Below are 23778 nucleotides of genomic sequence, written 5' to 3' on the forward strand. Positions count from 1 at the left end.
TCTTAATTATTTTGATTGTGTTTGCTTGTCCCTATTTTTGTCCCTTGAGGGTCTCTACTTACCGGTAATCATGGACCGTCCATGCCGGTAACATCAGCACTCACCCAGCGGCTAACGCGAAACTAAGATTCAGAAAGAAGCCAACATTCGTATGTTATTCGATGGTTCTACCGCCAATAATATATCCACTCATCGCTCATACAGGTTTGGTATCAACCGACGGGTTGATAGTATCCACGTAGGGTACAAGCACGGAGGTACGAGGGTACAAAATCGAGAGCGCCAAAGGTACGCAATAGCAAGAGTGGAGTGTAGTCAGCCAAGAAGATCAAAGTAGTTGTGTTGCTAGTCGCCGTTCGCTAGGCGTTTAGTCGGTTTCGGTCCTCGGTCGCGTCAGCAGCCGGAATCCTGTAAAGGTGTACTCTACTCGAGGTTTTTTTAATGAAAACAATCATGTTCATTTCAAAGGATAATTAATTTCGTCATACCGCTTGAATATTCGTTTGAATGTTGTTGAAAAATCAATTATTCGTTAATCACATCGCAGTTGTACTGAAATAATTTTTGAGATAGCGTACGCGATTTTTATAAAATTATTTAATTCTAAGTATTCGATTTTCTTCTGATAAACATGAATAATACGTTTAATTTGTTAAAAATTAAGTCAATCACGCTGAAATTCTTGGCGTAGTTCAAACAGCATAGCAGAGACACAAATAAACTAACTAAACCTTGTTCTTAAACGCAATTATCTCACCATGAGCCGGTAAGTTTGATACGGATCGAGAGGCTACGATTTCTACTCTAGAGGTACAAATATTTAAACTCAATTGGACGGCGTTGAGCAATAACATAGTCGACATTCTTTCAAATAATCGTACGTTCGATATATTTTGATTATACGGATCGCGCTTCACATTTTGTCAATAGTTCGAAAAAAAAATCTCTTTTATTTTTGTCATTGAAGACGTTGATGCTTATACTTGTACATCGGCGACGTTTGTATAAAAAAAAAACGACGAAAAGGCAATGAGGATTTTATGTGCCGTTGTACGTAGGAGAATTCGAAATTTAAGGACATCTAAAGTACGAACCGTTACGGGTGCGTCCTTCGACCCTATACACTAGTGATCTGAATTTCATTAAGCTTGTATACGTATAAGAATCTTGTAGAAAACGGTCGTTTTATTGCTAAGCCAGGAAAACAGACGGTATGAAATATCTATGAATGAAAATACGGAGGCTAACAAAAACGGTGAGACGTGTTTATGTAAATTTGATAATATAACCTATTATTTATATCGTACATGAATTAACGGAAGACGTGCAACTGAAAGAGATGACTATACAAAATAGACGTTTTTCTCACTGCTGTGCGAAAGCTTACGGAGATTATAAGCTGCAGCTGTAACACTCAATGTCGGAGTAAAAATTTCGAAATTCTGGAAATATTCTTGTTTCTCGAATCCAATGATGTCTCCATTTACTTTATATTAGCAAAGTTAGGGTATCTTGTAAGTTTAATATATCTATGCTTGTACAAATACTCCTAGATTTCATGAAAAAAAATTTTGCTCACTGTTCGCGTTATCTATCAAGTCACGTGATCGAGGTTTTTACATTCCCATTCAAGGTTGACAAGAATTACATGACCTTCTTCGCTTATCGATAATGATAAATTCAAATTAAACTACTCACTTTCTTCTTGGAGAAACATCAATCCTTCGATATGGAAGCCTGTAAAAAAATTGTCAGACGTTGGGCCTTCTCAAATACTTACCAATTCACTTCGTCCTAAATTCCCGAAGTATAATAAGAGGGAAGCGACATAGGGTGGTAGCATGTGATAGAGCTGGTAGTGATGGCAGTATAAGCTCGATCTGGTGTATAAGGGAACAAAAAAAGAGAGAACAGACGGGAATGGGTTCCATTTTCATCTGACCACTTCTCTACCTATTCGACCTCTTCTATTTCTTCCGGGAAAGCATATATATATTTCTGAATTATTTATATGAACTTATCCTTTATGCTACGAATGGGTAACTCCGTGTGAAATCGACCACTTTGAAACCCGACCCCTTTCGATTTTACTGAAACTTTCAAAAAAATTTTTTTCAATCGTACCAAAGACATTTCTGAGATTTTTTTCCAATTGTTTCACCCAACCCAAAAACAGTAAAAAAAATGCCTTCTTTCAAATAGTCATAACTTATTAAAAAAATTGACTAAGCGGGACGCTTTTTTTCAAATTTTTTGTTTATAAACGTACTTTCCAACAAAAAAATACATATAAAATTTCAGATGTAATTTTTTAATTTTTTCCAGAAAAACCGTCGATTTTTTTTAAATCCGATACTTTCAACTTTCTCGTTTTTCTGAAAGAAAAACTTCAATTCATTTTAGAAAATACAAAATTTTCATGAAAAAAATATTAAAGTTTGAGAACGACCCAAAAAACTTTTTTATTTTATCGAGAAGGCCCTAGAAAAAAAATTCAGCCCGGTACGTGGGTCGTGGGAAAATTCACATACTAAGTTCAAGTTTTTTTTTTTTTTTAACGAAAAAATTGCATGTGTCGGATTTAAAAAAATGGATGGTTTCTCGAAAAAGTGAAAAATGTCATAGCTTTTTACATCCGTTTTTTTTTATGTTTATCGCTTAGAAGTACGTTTAAAAACAAAAAATTTCGAAAAATAACGTCCCGGTTAGTCCATTTTTAAGGAAGTTGGACAGATTTTGGGAATTATTGAAGTCATATGTTTTGAATCGATTAAATATGATTAAATATTTTTTACGTCTACCGAGCATAAGACTAAGTTTACATATACATGTATGTATACCGAGTGCAAGCATTCGAACAAAAGCTATACTCATAAAGTATTTTGAAATATTCTACGAGTAGTTAGAAATTTCAGTTGTAAAGTATTGAATTATTCTTAGTTTCTTTTACGGATATCTGCCATTTTAAAAATTCGAAATAAAATACCAATCGATTGTTCACGCGATTCTATTTTATACAGGTTTGTTCTCCGTGGGGTCTCAATAGAATCTAATTTATAGACTTATTTCTCAGTATTAGTATAGCGGGGGGCCTTATGACGTTTTCGTCTAGGCCCCCCAGAATACGAAAATTTACAAAATAGAACTGCTTGAAACCAGTGATAATTTCTTTCAAAATTTGAAAAAGTGACGAATCTCCGTGAAAAAATCTTTGAAGAATCGAATCTTTCAGGAGAATCGATACGTTAGTTCTTCAACGATCGGTAAAACTTTTCAAAACAGTTTTTTGTTCTATTGTTTGATTGAGTTTTCGCGAACATTTTTTGTTATGAATGGCACCCGAGATATTTTCTCAAAGTGGACTATATCTTCGGTTTCGTCTTGAAACCTCCAATGTTAATGAAAATTGTAAATTGTGAATAAATAGAAATATCTGACAAATCGTGTCGAAATAATAGGAAACAGCTAAAAAAAAGAATGACGAAAGTAAAAGGGGCTGACAATGAGACTGGAAAATGTTTGGATCGTTTCATGAAGTACAATTTCAAAAAATCCCGAAATCTGGTCGATGTTTTCTAGTATTTTTAATAAAGGTATATTTTTTGGGACTACACCATGCTGGGTGAAACGCGTGAGTGAAATATCCCATAAATTTGTACATCGGGTGTAAAATTTGCGTCCGAGGGAAAAATTTCAATCATTGCATGAATTGGGTTGTAAGTTCCTGATATATCTCTTGGGCAAAAAGTATGTATAGGGAGAGACAAAATATTTCAGCATCGATCTGCCACGTGAATTGGCAGCTCAAAATTAGTGATGGTCTGTGAAAATTTTTAGCGGCGGAATTAAGGGTATCCCAGCGACCCCCACCACTGCTTATATTTTTCCATGGTTGTGTGACGTCTGTGTGAACGCAATCGCATATGAAAAATCACTCCTCGGTAAAACAACAGATCACTCTGAAACTGCTTGGGAAAACTCATTGCAGCGTGGTGAAGGGGGCTCTGGTCAACTACGAACGAACAAAATTGGTTTGAATAAATAATTGATTCATTTTTGCGAGGTTGCGAATCAGCTGTCACTGATACCAACTCGCAGCACATGGAAGCGAACCACAGTGATATCATAGATAATGTTCAATATATCTATGGTGATATGAAAAACGCACAATTTACGGAAAAGGCACCGAATAACGGACCAGAGCCCTCTGTACGCTACTCCTGTCGACCGTTTGGAAAAAATAGAGACGCAGATTATTGCCATTTGACGACTTGAAAGCGAATATGCGAGCCGAGCATGTGGTACCGGGGCACGGCCATGTTAACACTCACATTCGCCCGTTTACAACTGGATCTACGCCGATTCGGCGTTGACTGAAGATTGCTATCAGTCAACGGATTCGGGGTTCGGGCTCGGCGCTGGGACAGGCTTAAAGTTGATCTTGTTCAAACTCAAGGTGAAAATCTGTCATTGGCCTCAAAAAATCTACTCGCCCTTAGGATCAACAGCTTCAGAACTCAATCCCCATGGGTCACCAATAAAGCTGTTAACCTGGAAAACAAATGACGAAATCAATTTGAATCGAAACACGATCATTTTCAACGGTTGACCTACGGTACAATTGAAACGTTTGGTTTTCCTAATCAGTAGAATCTTTCGAAGTCATACAAAAGTCTGATCTGGAATCTCATGGTCAATGTCAATTTTTCCGGGATTGTGTTCAGGAGAGACTTTTACCAATCTCGAATTGGAGAACCTCTCGGCAGAGCGACGACATAACGGTTAATCCACCCTGTACATACGAAAATACCGTGTCGAAAATTCGTAGGAAGAATGGGAAGAAATTCCGCATCGATTTACCGTCGTTTCATTCCAAGCTCATCGCTGGAATGTGTTTAATGAAATTAGTGAATCTTGCGTAACACTGTAAGGTACTCGCCCCGCGAAAAACTGATGTCAACTATCCGTTTTCATCTTATATCAATAAATGTTGAGAATGTTTTTGGCGTAAAGGTTTCGTCAGGTGCCACATAGTCAGCTTCAATTGAGAGGTGGATTTTTCAGCGTTTCTTCAAATTCTTCAAGAGTTCTATGGTGGGATTATTCTGTTGAAAAATACGCTTAGATCCAGACATGTAACGAGCATGATGCACATCGAATTCTTATCCCTTTCAACCGATGATTTTTCTACTCTAGCTTCGTTTGCGGCAGAATCCATGGTGTCTTAGACTCCTTACAGCTCACTATTTAACAGTGTTCGAGTAGTGCTTCCAAGTGATTATTTTGTCCCAGATATATCCCATGATTTCTTCTTATGTTCATTCGATCTGGAGAATACTTCTATTCTTCCATGTCTTGAAATTCGAATATTCGTTTTAGATCGTACCAGATTTTAGACTTCCAATTTCTCTGTCGTCGTTACCAGCTAGTATTATATCGTCAACATAATCAACGGAACTAGTAATTCCAATTACTTTGGTTTTCACGTAACGTTGAGGATCGTACTTTGATTGCTCTAGCTCTTGACTTTTGGTGAATTCGTTAATTTTTTTATTCCAAAGGCATCGTGCCTGTTTGATCCGGTATGAAGCTCTATTCAATTCGCATACCAGATCATCAGTTTGCTTCAATCCTTCAGGATATTTCATGGGGATATGTTTCTCATTGTTTTCATGCGAGGAGACGAATTTTATCTCAATATGCCGAACTTGTAGATTTTCATGGTTTATTATTGCAACTATTGTCGATGGTTGTCAGTCTGGTAACTGGGGCATATATTTTTTTTATAGTCCAAGTCTTTTGTCGGCATAAATCCAAAGGACCAAGGGTTTGGCCACATTTTCGAGTATTCTTTCGTTTTCATCAATTCTTAGATTGAATATTGAATATGCATCTGCTGCTTTCTTCTTGTTCAACTAACATCTATGCTTTTTGGGTTCTAACGCATGTATTTTTATCTTAACTATTTACAACCAACGTCTATAATCTGTTATAGTTTTTACTTTTTCTGGGCTATTTGGTACTCCATCGATAAATCATTCGAAATTGTAGACTAATTCGACACCGGATACAAAAAATAGCACATTTCAGATTCACCAGAAATATCTTAGCAAAATTTAAGCAAACTTGAATAAGGCCAACAGTTTATGTCCAGCCCAACTTAGCAAATTAGTGTAGAAAAATGACGCGCCATCACTTCGTCAGGTAGCTCAAACTTCTGATTCAGCCCAAGATTAGCAAAGATCTGTGGAAATTTGTAGCTACAAAGTTGAGCTTGACCTTAAAAGAACTGAAGGACGATTTTTTTTAATGGCAAAAGACCCTCAATCTCGAAAAACAAAAATTAAGTAGTCAACAGTAACTAAAAAATAACGATACATTTGCGGCTCACATTCCCTTTCCTTCTTGACAAATGAAATTTTTTCATGCAATACAAAATTTAGACCCTGACTTCCAAGGTCGACATCAATTCTGAGGATCAAATTCTTTTTAGCTCTTAAGCGATCTCGAGCTGAAAAAAAAAGCCCCGAAAAATTGGAAATGCATCAACTTTATTCACCCTTTATGATACCACACTGAGATCAAGTTTTTTAATAGAAATAAATGAAATTCAAATCGATTCACCATGCGTTCAATCCATTAACCAATCGAAATTTTCCGATATACCGGTCAATCGGAATTTACTATTTCGCGAGAGAAAAGCAAATGGGCACAGCTTTCGAATCGGCCTGAAACATGCTTGTTTCCATTCTCATTACGAAAAGTGCTCTTTTTCATTCAGGAATCCGTTCCAATCGAAATTTGTAACGCGTTGTTCTTCGTATTGGGCTGTGAAATAATCTATCTCGTAGTCTGCTAGGTGTAAGGTTTTTCGCCTTACTCGTTGATTTGTCTGATTGCGTCTGCAATTCTGTTTGATTCACTTTGTTTCTACCCGTCTCTTTCCGGTTGATTTGGTTCCGCTTCATCCCTTTGCGGTTCATCCGGTTTTTGTTCATGCTATTTTTGTGTCTTGGATTTTAATCGTTCTTCTGAAATTCTTTCGTACTTTTTATTTCAGTTTTTTTCTTCTTTTTTTTCATGTTCTATTCTGTTGATATTGTATATTCACAACTGTTTTGGCCTCAATGAATGTGATATCTTTCGCCAAACGATGATGTTATCTTCCTGCTAACGACGTTCCATAGACGATATTCATTACAAGTACATCTAATCATTATTATGTATATTCCATTTACCTCGAGGATCGAATTTTTTGTTTACTTTTTATTTCAAATGTGTTTGTTATATCAAGCAATCTAATATGCCAAGTCTTCCGATTCGGGTCTTCTTCCATAAAATATGTCGGCTCGAGTTACATTAATTTTTAAGTGCTGACTATCGGCTTCCAGGTTATGTTCTACAAAGCATACCTGAGTTCTCTTCATTTGATTCGGAAATTATTTTCAGTTTCCATTCAAGCCTTCCGCTACCTCGTTTAGCTTGCAGGTGTGAAAAATGGTATTTCGTACTAGATTTTATTGGGCATTGCAAAAATCTTGAGGATAATTTGACAGATATTCTCTTCCGTTATCCCGGCACAGACCTGACAACCTGATTTCAATTTGCGCGGTCACAGTAGCTTCGAATCTTTTGGCCTATTTGAACACTTTACAATTATGTTTTGATAGAAAAACAGCAATAATTATTTCATGTATCAATATATCAGTACCGGTGGATAATCATCCACAAAAACTACAAAATAGTTTCTGTTTTCATGTCTCCGTGAGTTTATTCATTCAATAGTTTCATTGAAATAGATTGATATGTGTTAATTAAACCAAATTGGATCAGAAGTTTTGCAGTGAGCGTCAAGGGTATTTGACGGCTACCTTTATGCCGACGGCAATCTTCAACGTTGTATAGTTTATGCCGTTGGATACCAATGGAGATGCACTAATTACTGATTCAAAGGGAATTTGTCTATTCGAAGCTGAGCAGAGCCCTCTGTATCATTTGCAGAAGTACATTCTCATGGAGATTCCGAGCACTCCGGTGTTTCGCACCGGTTGTGGGCGCATTTTGGAATATAAATGCTGCCATATGCTGAAGCCTTTTTTATGTGGGTTACATACCCCTGGAATTTTTAGAAATTGATTTTTTTTTTTAGATTTCTGATTTCTTTGCCAGACTAAAATGTTCTTGAGATATTCCGACGTGGGAAACACGCGCCAAAAAAAAAAAAGACCAGAAAAAGAATATCAAGAGATACCTTTAGACGAAATACTTTCACGGTTTCCCAATCAAATAGTATACTCCTAAGATTGATGAAGAAATTCAAAAACATTTCGTTCCACTAAAAAGTTGTAGCATGCAATCACAATTAATTTGTAGATCAGAAATTGCATACTCAAGTTTGAAACATTCTAAGTTTGAAAACCAAAAAAACCTACCGACTACAAATATCTAATATAATATTTTTCAAGATTATTTCTTATTTTTGGAGATCGGATCATTTTTGGTAGAGTTATTGTGCCGACAAAGGGGCGTCCCCTTTTGGTCAGCAGTTCAATGGTACCAATGTTAAAAAAAGAAATTTTTGTCAAACTTTTTCACTATAATTTGAAGACTAATATAATGATTCAATAATCAAGATTCTCTTATGTCTTTAATTTGAGAACCTTTAAAATATTTTTTAAAATACACATACTTTTCGCAGCGCCCAGGATTATGTGTCCCCTTGAGAGTGAAAATGCGTTGTCGCGGACATAGGTTGCCTACTGCTGTTGAAGCAAACGTTTTTTCACGAATATGGTTTTAGTTTCAGATGAAACAATAATCACGCAATAAGGAAGTAGGACAAGGCCCGGAGCGTCAAGAAATAAAATATGGGAAAAGGCGACAAGAAAAGTGCAGCACAGCGTTCGGACGGTGAGTCATCTTCGGTCGCAATTTCTACACGTGTTCAGAACATAAATTACACCGAGTTCGAGTTCGAATTTTCGATTCGCGATACTCTTCGGACTTGCATACCGATTGTAAGATGGTCAACTGACCATAATTCACCGAAAATATCTGATCTAAACTCATGTGCAATGAAGAACCTTCTAGATTCTCGTTGAATCATACTAGAGGTACAAGCGAAATACTTGAATCTCTTGAGATAAAAGGTCATGATGAAAATCCAACGAGAAAAGTAAAAACGCAAAAAAATACTTCGAACCGGTCGAATAAATGTCAAACTACAGAAATACAATTGAATCATCAAAGAGGCCTATAGGAAATTTTCATTTCATAGCTCCCTGTCGAAGCTTCTGGGAAAACATATGTCCGCCGTATTGAAATTAGCATATTGTGCATGAAGGGCGAAGAATTCGGGCGGTCAGTTCTAATTTGAAATTTAAGAGTCGAGTTGAAGTCAACTTCGAACTTCACGGGTTCAAGTGCTGGGTAGAACGAAACGTGTCGTAGCTCTCTGAAGTCTGATAATCGGAGGAGTCGTGAACCGTAAAGGTATGATCGTTTTTTTTTATCTTCAGTTCAAAGAATATCAAGATCTATTTTGTGGATACAAATTTGCACCCGTCGAGCGTCGCGAAGCCAATTAGTGGATACAGCAATCGACCATCTTGGGCTTGCTCAAAAACGATTCCGGCCATGGAGACGCTAGCACGTGGAAAAATTTTCATTTGCATTATCTGAACTCTGAGAAAATTCATGAAGAATATACCCCAAACAAGCACCTCGGGTGCAAAAAACTTCGCCATAAGTACATTAATTCATCCAAATCCATCGCTATCAAGAAGTCAATCCTCAAAAATAACCGTGAAATAAAATTCTTCGGCGAAAAAAAGATCGAAATCAATTAATGTGCCAAATACGTACATTCCTGTTCGTTACTCTGCATTATGCATAAAAGTACTGTAGAAAAGACTGGCATTATTGTGAATGTAAGATCTGAGAAAAAAAGGAACAAAAAAATAATAATCAAATTCGAAAAAAAAAAATTCAAAAGAAAAAAAAGAAAATAGATCAAATTTGAAAAAAAAATAAAATAAAAAATTGGAGGTTGTGGGACTTGGCGGGCTATTCAGGATTAAGCAATCCAGAATACTTTCACAGTAATATCACACTAGCCCGCCAAAGACCACTACCTCCAATTTTTGGAGTACCTCCGCGTTTTGGGGCCTCCAACATATTGTAGCTCAGGGCCTTCGTACACCTTAATCCTGGCCTGACTCTTGTCAGTGATAAAAGTATATCGAAAAGTCTGCTATTGGTGGAAAGTAAAACTAATAAAAAAAAGAGAAACAGCAAATATTATCCGATACAAAGTAAATTCGTCGATTGTACCAGCTGCAGAAGATACGGTTATAGATTCTACTTTTCTAAGGTACGTAATTTTTTTCGCACGGGTATTCTAAGCCGGGCTCTTATAGGTATACATGAAAGACCAGAGTGAACCGAAGCCGCCAAGTATAGAGGACGTCTTAGGTTTTCAAGATGTAACAATATTTCGCGAACCTCTTCACACTTGCCTTTTAGATAGACAATGAGACGCGAGTTTAACAAAAGACGGAGCTTTGCGGGCTTGCACGCTCGCGTGCCCTTATAACGACGACGGATACGCGCGCACATTTCTACATCTTCCACCTACATCTAGAGCGCGTCGATTCATGCATCGTATAATGAAAATAAGTGGTAGAAAAGACAAGGGTATATTGGTCTACCGGATAAATTGGACTATTCCCAATACATATAGAAGGTACCTTAATTGCCCTATAATTTCCTATAGAATGGTCCAGTCAACGGTCCGATGCATCTATCCGTCCAATGTACCCTTCTATGTGCTTAGTGGTAAAAAAAAGTGAAGTTTTGAAAAAATTTGAGAAGAAAATATTGAAAAAAAAAAAATTCAGAATTCCAAGACGAATTCGAAGATCTGATAATCCTGTCAGAAGGTGTAGATCGTAACAAAACACGATCACGAAGCAAGGCGGAGACTTTCGAAAGTAAAATGATCGAACAACATTCAAGATAAGTCGGATTTGATAAAAACTTTTTCAGACAAAAGATCTTGAAGGACAAAGAATCGTGAGCGAGAAAAAAGAAATTCGAAATGAAGAAGTGCCCACTTTACTCTGCTCTCCCTTCCGTGTAGGCAGGTCTGTTTGATCGGTAGTGCCTGTAGGTATGGAAGTCGAGACAATTTCACCCAGTTTTTCAGGTCGTTGTTCACTGTCGTCTACCAGTACGCCATGGCTATGCGGACTACGGTTATAGTTATTTGTGTGGCGTTTCGTGCGGGGTCCGAACCTCGCCCTCGGTCGAGCCCGTGATCGTTTTTTAAAATTCTTTTAATTCTCTAAGCATTCGGTTTATTTTTTCGAATGAAACGCAATGTTGGCCGGGGAGTTGAAAAATCTGCAACAATTTTCTGGTATAGTATCTTTTATCTCCAAGTTCGTCGGAGCTTTCAGGGACTCATTTAGACTTCTTCCCTCGAATTTAAAAAATTCAAAAAGATACTTCAACAGATTTTTTGAATTTCCCAAATTTCGAAAGATTTCTATTTGCCGAGTCCAGAATATTAGGACCAATAACGATGACCTGTGATTGAAACTTCTTATTAAAACTTGTCACTTTTTAACATTTGCGACTTCAACGTAACGATGCTATTCAGAGTCACGTGTGATTTGGCTTGCAAGCTCTGTTAATGCTTTCCTTCATTTTTGTTCAGAAGTTTCATAAATTATTCCCCTTGCTTACCACGATGTGTTCTTTCTTTGGTATAGTAAAACATAATCCCGTCCGTAAGAGAAGACATAAAAAAAAACCCTAACGAAATGAATTGAAGACATGTTTACCACATTTTCAAAATCAATAGTAGCACCACTTTCAATGTCACGTAAAAATTTTGGAGCAAAAATTCATTTTCATCGTAGAAGTTTCAAATCTGGTAGTTGTTGGTTATGTTATGGATTAGTTTCTCTTCAATTTCGAATACACGCACTTTACAGCGAATGGCACGGAGCGAATAGTCGAAAAAATATCACGATTGTTTTCGATTGGTCGTTCGGAATTATCCCGACGCTTTCTGACCCTACGGTATTGCTATGGGAGTCACGTAAATGTATACCCAATGGACTCGACCGTGCTCCTCAGATTTTGTTGGCTTGATTCATGATCGATAATTTGCTTCATTCCTGTTATTGGTTTTATTTTCTTTCCAAAATTACTTACCGCGTGGCGAATCAGGGATTTATTAGTCTACAGTGTTACGTTGTTATCAGAATTCATTCGAGTAAGAGTACTACTGATTCTGTCCCTATGTTCGTTCTGAATTTCATTTATGTAATGTGTTTTTATACTTGTTGAAATACTGGTGTCAAAGACCGAACATTTCAAAGATTCATCTTCACTTGTACGTACGCTTTTTAGACGAATCCCAATGCAACGTCAGACCGAGCAACACGTTGGCGATAAGAACCACCGGCCGTGCCAGAAAATGATCATAATAATTTGTACCTACATTCAAGTCTATTAAGATAATGAAATTCTTGAATCCATATGCTTAACGTACGTGTTACAACATGTGTAAATAATAATTTTCTATAGTTTTGAAACTTATATAACTGCTGACTGAATGGTGGTACGGTGCGTAGAGATGTCGAGGGCTAAAGACAAGAAAGACGCAAGCCACTTGATTCGACTTTTAATTAATTTTTATCCATAGGGACGTGTTCTACGTGAAATTGAAAAAATGAAAATACATCAGAATTAAAGTAGCACAAGTGAAGTTTGGTTCTAAAGAAAAATTCAGAACAATCCGATTTTAGCTGTTCATTTTTTTGTTCGAATCTTATGAACCATTGGCCAGAAGGGTTGAAAAGAATGAAGTAAAAAGGAAATTGAGTATCCGCGAAGTTTTTTTTGTTACATCTCATTTTGGGAGAGGAAAATCTTTGCTACTCGAATTTTCAAACGACGCTCAGTTGATTCTTGACTCGAGAAATTTTTCCACGTAACTTTTCGGGCAGCTATAGTCTGTGAATGGCTTTTATTCGTCACGACCGAAATCAAAGAGCGAGAAAAAAATTCTTCCAAAATGATCGCATAGCGATTAAAAAGTGCATGGTGCTAAGAAATCAAGGAGCATGAAACCTTTCAAGTCCGAGATGAACGTTCAGCGGCTGCTACTGCTGGATGTAGTTTCGGGGGTGAAACTCTTTTTCGGAATATATATAGCGTACGTAAGCTTGGCATGATGATAACTGAAATGGTTAGACACTACGCGATATGATTTAGGTTGGCGCAAAATATCCCTAGCGGAGTTTACGTACGATGGATGCGGGTCGAGCGGCGACAGATCCCCACCTTTTCCGCTGCGCTGCTGTCAATTCGCCTAGGGATATTTTGCGCCAACCTAAATCATATCGCGTAGTGTCTAACCATTTCAGTTATGACTAAGGTTTGTGTCCATCGCGCTGCAGTAATTTTATACGCCATCGCAGGAAATGAGAGGAAATTTATGGCGCATGCATATTTTAACGGGCCACTTTATAGTCCGTACAGTACACCAACGCGATGACTAACCGAGTAAATCTACGTCTACTTTACGATCTGGTATAACTCAAAGAATTTTTTAAGAAAAACAAGGTTCATGGAGAGGAACGTGGAGAAATATTGTTGGCTGTAGTTAGTTTTGCAAATTTAGACAAAAAAAAAAACATATTAATAATCCATAGCGGCGCTAAAAAAATGTGTTGAAGAAGGGATTGGTATTTTATAACACGAGCATGAAATGTGCGATTCTGTCATACAAAAGTGGCTGAAGAAACCGTGATGGTTTGTGGGTTCCACAGCGATCATCAGAGAGAGCTTAGCGCGCGAAACATCATGGTCTCTCGACGAAATATGGCGAAATATCGCCGATTTCCGTATTCATTTTTGCCTGAATCAAGGATATCTTTAGACGAATGCGTTCGGAATTTCATCTGCTACAGCGCTCCGTTCCTGCTTTTCCAATCAATCATGCGCGGACTTTATTACGAGTCGAAGTAAGTGACGGACCCACAGTTCACGATGTGAAAAAGGTGAGTTTCTCTCGATTTACGTGAATTTTTCGCACTGAATTGTATCTATTTCTCACAAATCGGTCGGAATAACCGGTTGGGAGTCGCTGTTTCGGATTTTTTTGGTTTTAATTTACTTGCATGGTTGAAATCGACCAGGCGCTATCGGAATTTGATCACCTGCCTTTTCTGAAATAAAGCTTCCGATTTGGGTGAAGTTTAAAAAAAAAAAAATATTGATACGGCAGAAAGTGGCTGAGTATTACACTTTCTAAAAATGATAAAAAACTTTTAAAGATTGTTTCATCAGAAATCGGTGTTTGTCGGCCGTCCGTTCCCAGAACAAGATGAATGGAGGCCAAGAAACGTTGTTTGTCATTTTCGAGTGGTCGAAGATTTGAGACCGCAATGAATTCAGTGGAACAGTGAACTCAAAATACTATTTCTTTCGGCATTCAAAGTTCGAAATTTTTTTGCCATCGAAACCATTCGACCGAATTCATTGAAATTTCGGGGGTGTGTTCATCATTTATCCGGATGATCACACAATTTTTCTTCCATAACTTTTATGGAAAAACCTGCTACTCGTCCTCGATCATAAGGCCGCAGGGATCGCCAGTTGGGATAATGTTTTTCTGTCGAATCATTTAGAACCGGGAAATTCAATGGCGTTTGAATTCGTAACGTGCAGTTCCAACACGTCGACCGAAAGATACGAAGAGAGCTACCCATAAAAAAGGCTGAAGCCTTTTTCCCAATTCCGCGACCCCAAGGTACTATAAAATTTCATGTTAAGAAAAGTGAAAACGCCGGTATGGCCGCAGCTCGACGGTGGAGTTTAAAAGTGAAGGATGATGTTCGAATGATTCTTCCCGCCTATAGCGTTTTTTGTATTCTAATAGGTTACTGAGTAAAGAGGTTAGCGAAAGCGAGCTGCGTCACACCAATCTCGTGTGTCAAATAGTCCACCTCGCTATTGGAAATATTTTGATTTTTTCCACCCACCGATGTCAAGAGAATTTTTACTGACTCGAACTTCGTCTCGCAGAAGCCTGAAAATCAATATCTTTACATCGGTATGTCGACTACTCAAACCCATTCAAACGATACGGCGTGGCGTTTCTTGCAAACCACTACTAAAAAATGAGGAGCCAGCCGAAAATCAACCCGTGAAAAATCGTTCGATAGCGTGTAATAAGAATCAAAAAGTTCCCATTAATTGGATGGGCTCTTTGACACGGACGGAGTCGGTATGGCAACTTACTTCCGACGTCTTCATTTTAACGGAATTTAATAAAAAACGTATTATGGAGTAAAAAATCGTTGGAAACTGGACTTTTTTCGATGATCTAAAGGAGAAAAAAAAAAAAACGCTATCGTCGAACATGATTCGTTCTTCTCGGCATGAAATTTATCATCTCCAGGGGGTCTGGAATTGCGAAAAATCATTCGGTTGTTTCTTTGTTTTCTACTCTAATTTGATAGACCAGTGGGAGCAAAACCAAACAAAGTGAGCCCCATGAAGAGTGTCGATTTTATTCTAGAAAAATGAAAATGGCTACCGAAAAAAAATTCAACGTATCTATTTTTCGTATCGTCACTTCATTCTCCGGCTGCGGAATATGTAAGTACGTACATGAAACGCAAATGAGTAAGTCTCACGGCTTAGTTATCAAAAATGGATAGCCGGCTCATCATTTCTGCATAAAAATTATTTTGAGGCACGCGCTTCTGAAGTCTCATTGTGATCTGCTAGATATTTTTGTCATTAAAAAAAAGAATCCCGTTGGAGAAATTTCCCCCCCTCCCCCTCCCACCCATTGTCGAAGTACAGATTGAACATTTGAAATTCTTATTTATCGTCGTATAACATTATATTTATTCGAATATACTATTGCCACGAGATACGTATGTACATATCTATCTATTTTAGATTTGATCGGAAAAATGCTGAATCTCGAAATCGATTTCCTATAACCAAAATAGGTGTCACTAGTGTGTGACTGAAACAAAGTGAATCAACGGGATAGAATCGCAGCAAATTATGCGACATCAATAATTTTGCCAACTTTATTGAGCTGCTTATTCAGCGGAAAGTTTTGCGCGATCACTTTACGAAATAAGTACCGACTAGTTGCGTTTTTTTTATCAATCCTAACGTAGGTATATCACAAAAGGTGTAGAGCTAGTAATTATAAAATTATTCATATTACATTCAAATGGTTAGAGTACAAATGTAAAAGTACATATATCGTTATTATTCTATGACAAGTCGTGCGATAATATCTCATATTGTGTATTCAACTGAAATTTATTTATATTTGCGAATCGATTTTTTGGATGTATAAAAATCCGAAAATTATACGGGTTACATAGCCTCTATGGTTTCACAATTTTGAAATAATTTAAGTTATCAATAGTCGTAGCCTATAAAATAAAATATATGTAATAGATCGTAGCTGCATTTGATCGATAAGATAAGCCATAGGTGTTAATAGGTGTTAAGTGGAATAAATCCGAGAAAAGGGGGGTGAAAAACTGATAAATTTTCACTCATAGAGACGACAATATAGCACTTAGAACTCTGGAAATCCAGAAACCGTCGCGTGTAAGGTTCTTCCTCCAGTGGGTATTTTCGAACGTTGAAATATTCATGGCGTTTTGTACACAAACCTTAGTCATAACTGAAATAGTTAGACACTACGCTATATGATTTAGGTTGGCGCAAAATATCCCTATGGAAATTCACAGCGGCGCCCACGGCAGAGGTGGTGATTTGGCGCCGCACGACCCGCATCCATCTACTAGGGATATTTTTCGCCAGCCTCAATCATATCGCGTAGTGTCTAACTATTTCAGTTATGATCACGCCAAGCTTACATGACTGGCTCGATCGAGCGGCTGCTTACGATTGTAGCTAAAAGAAAATGGTCAGAATTCACAAGTGTGTTCTCCGAACTTGTGGAGTTATACTTTCAGTTCTTGAGTTTTTTTCCTTCGGAAATTTGAAAGTATCTTTTCGACTGTACGTCGAATAAGTGGGGTCGTTGACGAAGCGGCAGTGTTGAAATTCGTGATTGATTAGTCCCCGTAATACTTGTTGACCATCTGGATCGCTATTGCTGTTTTTTCGGGGGTGCAAGGATCGGGATCCCAAGCTCCACCGGGACAACCTTTCGCTTCGAAACACGTCGCCAGTCGATTTTTGTTCGAACAACAATTAATTATCGCCCAAACGCACGGCGATGGTCCTTCGACCGGAGGCCTCCTCGTCGGAGGCGCCGGAAACTGAGGGGCTCGCAATCCGTTGTTCGTTGGATTTAAACCCTGGAAATTGGAAATTATTTCTCTTGAATTATCAGACCGCATGGGGCTTCACTTCATGGAATTGGGATATGCTTGGTCAAATCCAACAGGCGATTTTCCTGACCATGTCGGATTTTCTCGTTTTTGCACACAATCAAAGCAAGTATTAAGAGGGCTGAGTTCATGACATTTTTTTTTTTCAGTTTTACCGGTAAACAATGTCCGTGACAAAGTTTATAAAATGGTCAGTTTTTTAACGCAATGCAGATGTTTCGAATCTTTTACGAATTTTGTTTTCTATCACGTCCTCTTTCGAGAAAAATTCTGGGTCAATCGATGGTAATCGTAATTAGCGCGTGCTCTGTTTCACGGAGATGCTCTGTAAAGGTCATAAAACCGAGCAGTACTCCAGAAATGACAAAAACCATGAATCGTTTCGACGACCGTCTTCAAAAACGCCTAAATCAATTACTTGGAAAATTGCAGATTTAGAAATTTCTGTAGAAAAAAAAAATGAATAATCATAATTATCGTCTAGAACCTCTGAAGTACTGGTTAGTCTATCATTCCCTTCATAGAGCATCTTCGCGGTATAGCTGTCAAAACAAATGGTGACGATCCAGTTACGGTACTTTTTTCTCAAAAAGCCCTTTATGCATTCAGACGTTATTGAAAAAATATCATGAAAAAATTTTTGAAAAGCTTGAAGTACAAAATCCCAAAACTTTCTTCGGGAAAGTTTCTCTGTACCATTCCCAAAGTTTCTTTTCAACAAATCCATCATTTTTTAAAATTAATCACGCTAATGAATTTTGCTTAAAAAGTATTGATCGAAAAAAGATTGAAAAGGAAATCTAAAAACTTCAATGTTTTCATTATGACTGATTGTGTACAAACACAATACTACATGAGAAGGGTTATAGTTTTTCGTTGATCTTGAAATGGAAGGCCTCAGTTCTGCGGGTCTCATTTTCGAGACGTATTTCAAGAATTTATGCTGACCGTGAATCCAATTTTGTCGTCTCCTTCGTTGAAACGGGATCCGATGACTGGAGGAACGTTGTTAGTTTTATCTTGCTGAATAACTATTCGAGCTTTCACCGGTAACGCGTAGATCCTCTCTATTTCTTGTCGGCTCCTCAATTTGTATATGGAATTAGGATTTCGTGTCTGATTCTGCGGTCTGTAAGTCAAAGACAAAAAGAAGATACAACGTCAGTCTCATTATCAGCGCGGACGAAAAATAAAAACGAAACAATAGGAATAAACGACCGCTGTGTAGGAATTGTATAACTTTGTCAATTAGTCAGGGTGAGATATTAGAGTTCGTGCACGGTTCCCGAAGAAACATGATCCGACGGGGAGAGCAGGAGGTGTCAAGATGAACGAAAAATGTCGTTTATGCAAATAACTTGAACTTTGACCTCACGATTCTTCAAATATTGGCTCAATGCCTGACTGCAGGAAGTTCTCAGTCACTTCGCTGTACTTGCATAGGCATAACGCGACATAATTGTTTTGGTTGAAAAAGGGGCCAGCAACTCTTCGGTCTTTTTTTCCAACCTTTATTCGCGCTAAAGGCGAGACAGCGGGGCGAATGGAAACGAGCTTTTGAAAGAGCAATTTTGAAAAGCGCTGCGACTGTCGGGGAGCTTACAAAGAGATCGTCATCTTTTTCGAGCCAACAACCTCTGTTAGCGTACGTACGTACTTCACGCGTAACTCGACAACGGTTTTTAAGATTCCGTTTTTAACCGCCTCTTGTCGAAACACGGAAGGTTTTATTGGGGATTCTAGATAGCAAAAATGAGCAACCAACATGTATTCATATTTCCGAAAATTGACCACGCCGCAAAAGTTCAGGCTCCGTACGAACGAACTAGCGACTAGCAGTGCGAGTGCAATAAATTACGGTACGAATCGATGAGGCGCGGTACGTTCCGGCGGATCTCCGCGAATCGCTATCACGTCGGTTCGAACGATCGACTGACGATAGGGAAAAAATGGTGTCGAATAAAATTCTCCACCGAATTGGGCGTGGGATACGAGAGGAACTCGAACTCGTCTCTACCCAATGATGTATGGAACGTTACGCTTTTATTCGGGCAATGTTTTGACGAGGAAGGAGAATGAGTTTGTCGGAAATACTAATTCGCAACAAGGGAGTCCTACTTGCAGAAAACAGCTGTGTTATTGACCCGTGTCTAAATCAATTCGACATCGCGAGGGAGCTTTCAACGAACTCACGAAACCAATCACGACATCGCGCACTCGTTCAAATCACTTCCTCGCTTATAGTAATTTCACTCTCCCGTTACAGGAATATACAATCGAAATGGTATTTTTTCAAGTTTCATCCGATTTCACTCATCACCTTTGTCTAAGCAATATTTTGAGAAAGAAGTATCGTTCCCTCTATTCTTGGGGTCGCTGATTCGAATTTAATAGCTGTCAATTGTCAACTTGACTGTGAAAACTCGTGAATAGAAAATAATTGATATTTTGTACGGTTTTGGGTTTGCTTGATTCAAGACAATTTCCATATCTTACAAATCTCCACAACTGCCAAAATATAGATTTATATAAAATTCAACGGTAAAGCATACTCAAATACGATGTTTATTTTATTAATAGGTATAATTTTTCCGAGTATTTGTTGTACATCGAGCGATTCGACAGTCGGTTTGACAGCTGACAATTGTCAAAATGTATCTCTAACGTAAAAATCGTGATCAGCGACCTCAAAAACATAACATACGTACCAAAGTCATATTACCATTCACCGGAATGTCACGTGACCGAATTTTCTTTGAAAAATTCAGTTTTTCAATTTTTAATTGTTCATAACTAATTTCTGGAGAGCAATGAATTGCCAAATTGACCCTTAGCGGCCACTGAGGGTTAGGTAGAAACGGTTACAGGAATAACTTACTGATACAAAAAAAACGAGATTTAGCCGTACAAAGTGCGAAGTATAAAAAATATTGGGATTGGAACGAAAAGAGTTGGTGTTTCGAATATTCGGCTCATCCTAATCTACATGATTAATTGCTCTTACTTCTACCTTGTCATCGCGGATTGTCTTCGCCTCTCCGATTCTGTTTGATTAACGACTTTGTTAGTTTTCTCAGCTTCTCGTCGTCGTTGTTCTTGAAAAAGTGCGCCACGTCTCGCTGCATATTCGTCGACGACTCGGCGGTTATTATTGGTCAGAGGCGTTGCGGGCCGGCGTAAATTTTCGGGTGCTATATCGTTATCCTGCTGTGATCGCGTTTTTTCATTTCTGTGTTTGAAGCTTTTCCGCCGCGGTATCGGCGTATTTCTTCTTCTGTAATCTTCTAATTTCTTTTCATTTTCATCTCTGAGTTGCCTCTCTACCGCGCTACGCTTCGACTTTTCTATCTGCAGTTGGTGATCTTTGGCGTCTTCGAGTCGGTGCGTTGGCGTTACACCCATTCCCGGACGTAGTAAAGTGGAAGCTTGGCTTCTGACGGCGGCATCCCGAAGAACCCCCTTACGTTTGTTGTGTTTCCCCTTCCTTTTCTTTTCGTTATCTCTTCCGATTGTATCGATAGCTTTGTTTCTCCCTCTCACGTCCTTTCCTTCTCGCTTTCGTTCCGTTTCCTGTGGACGGTGTCTTTTTGTTCCGGTGTGTCGTCCCGGACGAGAACTACGCCAGTGATGCCTGCGTCGTTTTCCATGTTTGTGCGAGATGCTGTCCTGTTCCGCATTCTCATTTTCATCCAAGGACAACAGTTTGCGACCGTTACCGAACTGCGCGCGTGAAATTTCAAGCGGTGACCACAAGGTCCTCAGGGGGTTCGCGTGACTTATACTCTCTTGACCTCGAATCGATACATCGAAATTTTCATTGGCCGCGGTGCCCAGATCCCCCCGCAGCGGGAGTTGGTCTTTCCGCTGCAGTTTTTTCTTCGCTTCGAGATCGGCCGGTGTTTCGACTCTGGGGTCAATGTCGCCCCTGCCGTTGTTCGGGCTGACGGTAGGTGTCATGGAATTCTTTAAAATTTTCACCAATTCATCCCCCCCGGAAACAACGTCGAGATATTCGTCCGAGTTGTAGTCCAGGTCTATATGAAGGACCGAACTATTCGGAGTTGTCGAACCGTCAGAATTGTCGGATCTTTTTTGTCTCCCGGAGTTTTCGACCCCCTCGCAGCCTACCTGGAGCTCCGGAACTCCGCCAACGCCGAATATCCTCTCTTTGATGGATTTTGGGCGCGACGAATACTGATCGGAGTAGTGATCGAATCTCGTTGAGCTTCTTTCACGGTAATTCGATTCCTTGGGGTCTTTGACCTTCCTGGATATCTGGTCAACGACGTTGACTTTTTTTGGAATTTTGCTTTTGTGTTTCAAGTAATTTTTACCGGAGGGTTGAGGGCTGAGGACAGCCCTGTCCTTGTGCAAGTCGAGCTTGTACACTTCCACGGAACCAGGACCTTCGTCCTCGAACGTGTCGTCGGCTAAAAATTCGTTCGACTCTATCGCGCTACCGTCTTCTTCGATATCGTGGCTGATCCAATCCCGTTGACCGTTGTTAACCGATAGCTCCGAGTCGATCGGTTCGTCGAATGCTACCTTGATACTCGACAACTTCATCGCCTCTCTGTCCAATTCGGTGTCGATTCTCGTGTCGCTCGATCGAAACCGATGCGAGGTCCCGGAGTCATCCGCACCTTCGACCATTCTTCCTCCGAGCAATTCTGCGCGAGAAAAAAGCAAACAGAATGAAACGGTTCATATCTTACTGCGAATAAAATTATCCACTTTCAAACTGGATTCGGAACGATAAAATGGCGATTCTAACCGTTCGGCGTCGATCCGAGGGGTATCGACGCGTCGGGATCGGTAGCGACCGATTGCCTTCGGTCAGAGCCATCCAGGCGATTTGCAACTTTCGTCCTCGAAGGTTCATCGTTCATCCAGTCCCGGCCGTAGTCGTCCTGGCGGTAGTTGCGGGGATTTCGGAGCAGCGCGGGGGTGTATTGATCGGGCGAGGGGCCTGGAGAACGGAGGATGGGATACGCGGGTGTTACTCCCAACGGAACCGACGCCCCAACAATCGACGCCAGCCAAACCGTGGCTAGGGCTACGGCCACCCGTTGCTTCATTCTCCTGGAATCAAAGAAATTATACTTCGCCTTTTGACGTTAAATTTTTGCGACCGAATATATATCTCGTCGATCACTTTTTCAGTTTCTCTTTTCCCTTCCGCGATAGGTTTTAAAAGCAGCACAAAGTGCAACGGTTCGAATCCAGGGTGTGGAAAGATGAGCAATACAGGCGGAATAAAATCAAAGTCGAGCGAAAAATCGAAGGAAATTAGTACAGTTTCGGGAAAAACTTCAACACGTAACTTGTTCGTTGGAGGTAGAAAAACCTCCGGCAATTACATAACGTGAACGGCCTACTGCCGTACGGAGTCTAATCGCCGCTCGTTATTCTCGTAGCTCGTTGTTCCCCGAAAGAAAGAAATAATTACAATTCCTTCGATATTATTTACCATTCCTACGGACGATTTACTTTCGCTGCGCAAGCTTTTTTTTTCTTCTCAATTTTCTTTCATTACTTCTGGTTTACGTTAGCAACGATACCCGCTTCCGAAGTACTCAGAAACGTCGCGAACAGTTACTTTATTCCAGGGCTCGGGCAGCGCGCTGGTAGGTAACGCGATCGTTCAACGGCACGGGAAACGAAGCACGAAATTGTACAAACTACGCCATACCTCAAACGGGATCGAGAAAAATGTGGCTCTGCGAGCTGATCTATTTTGACAAATTTTAATCCCTCGGCACATATACGGGGTTTTCACGCGAATTTGTCCGGAGAGAAAATTTAATTAGTACTTGTACAATGCACTCATTATATGCAGGGCATTTTTTCGAAAACGAAACACCCATTTCACTCGATTGTGACGAAAGATATCGTTTAGGACCTCCTCAAATGATTTTCTCCAGTTTTAGGGGGCGGTCAAGGGGTATCATTTTTTTTTCAAATTACCAGAGGCGCCGCTGGAATTTCAGGACCGGCTCCAGTTTTTCAAATTACAATCTCTACGCTTTTTTCTTGACTTGGATTCTCCAGTTCAAATTACGAAACTTTTGTCCCGATCCTAGCACGTGAGAGGCAAATTGTCTGGTTTCAAGCAATAACGTCTTAACCAAAGAACCTGAAATTTCGAGGTCTCGACGTGTTTTCCTAGTTTATCATCTACGGGATACATTCATCGTGAAAACTCGATTTTTTCAAAATATTGGTGGAGACGTTATCGCCTAATACCACCCGATTAAACTCAACTAATTCCGTAACGAAGAAAGTCAAATTTCACATTTGATGAGTCTCTTATTTCTTGTATGTTATTGATTATCTGAAACGCTTTACGGACACGCACAGCTTC

The 23778-nt window shown here is 39.3% G+C and overlaps 2 protein-coding genes across 6 annotated transcripts in view; one reads left to right on the top strand and one right to left on the bottom strand.

The window, feature by feature from the left end:
* Positions 1 to 39: 39 nt before the first annotated feature.
* LOC105687908 overlaps positions 40 to 23778 on the top strand; it is a 119876-nt gene continuing 96137 nt past the window's right edge. The window contains exons 1-2 of one of the 4 annotated variants that reach the window (XM_048655319.1): positions 40 to 1255; positions 8801 to 8910. In XM_048655319.1, the coding sequence (XP_048511276.1) occupies positions 8868 to 8910 (43 nt within the window). In that variant the 5' untranslated portion in view covers positions 40 to 1255; positions 8801 to 8867. The remainder of the gene's footprint in view (positions 1256 to 8800; positions 8911 to 23778) is intronic. The other 3 variants (XM_048655320.1, XM_012403861.2, XM_048655321.1) reach the window with 3 other exon arrangements.
* Positions 15910 to 23778, bottom strand: part of LOC105687907 — a 40327-nt gene continuing 32458 nt past the window's right edge. Inside the window, exons 3-6 of one of the 2 annotated variants that reach the window (XM_012403859.4) lie at positions 22189 to 22496; positions 20425 to 22084; positions 18363 to 18543; positions 15910 to 17381 (exon numbers count right to left, since the gene is read on the bottom strand). In XM_012403859.4, the coding sequence (XP_012259282.2) occupies positions 17136 to 17381; positions 18363 to 18543; positions 20425 to 22084; positions 22189 to 22496 (2395 nt within the window). In that variant the 3' untranslated portion in view covers positions 15910 to 17135. The remainder of the gene's footprint in view (positions 17382 to 18362; positions 18544 to 20424; positions 22085 to 22188; positions 22497 to 23778) is intronic. The other variant, XM_048655306.1, reaches the window with a different exon arrangement.

The sequence above is a fragment of the Athalia rosae genome, chromosome 5 (genome assembly GCF_917208135.1).
Source record: "Athalia rosae chromosome 5, iyAthRosa1.1, whole genome shotgun sequence".
Taxonomy (NCBI): Eukaryota; Metazoa; Arthropoda; class Insecta; order Hymenoptera; family Athaliidae; genus Athalia; species Athalia rosae.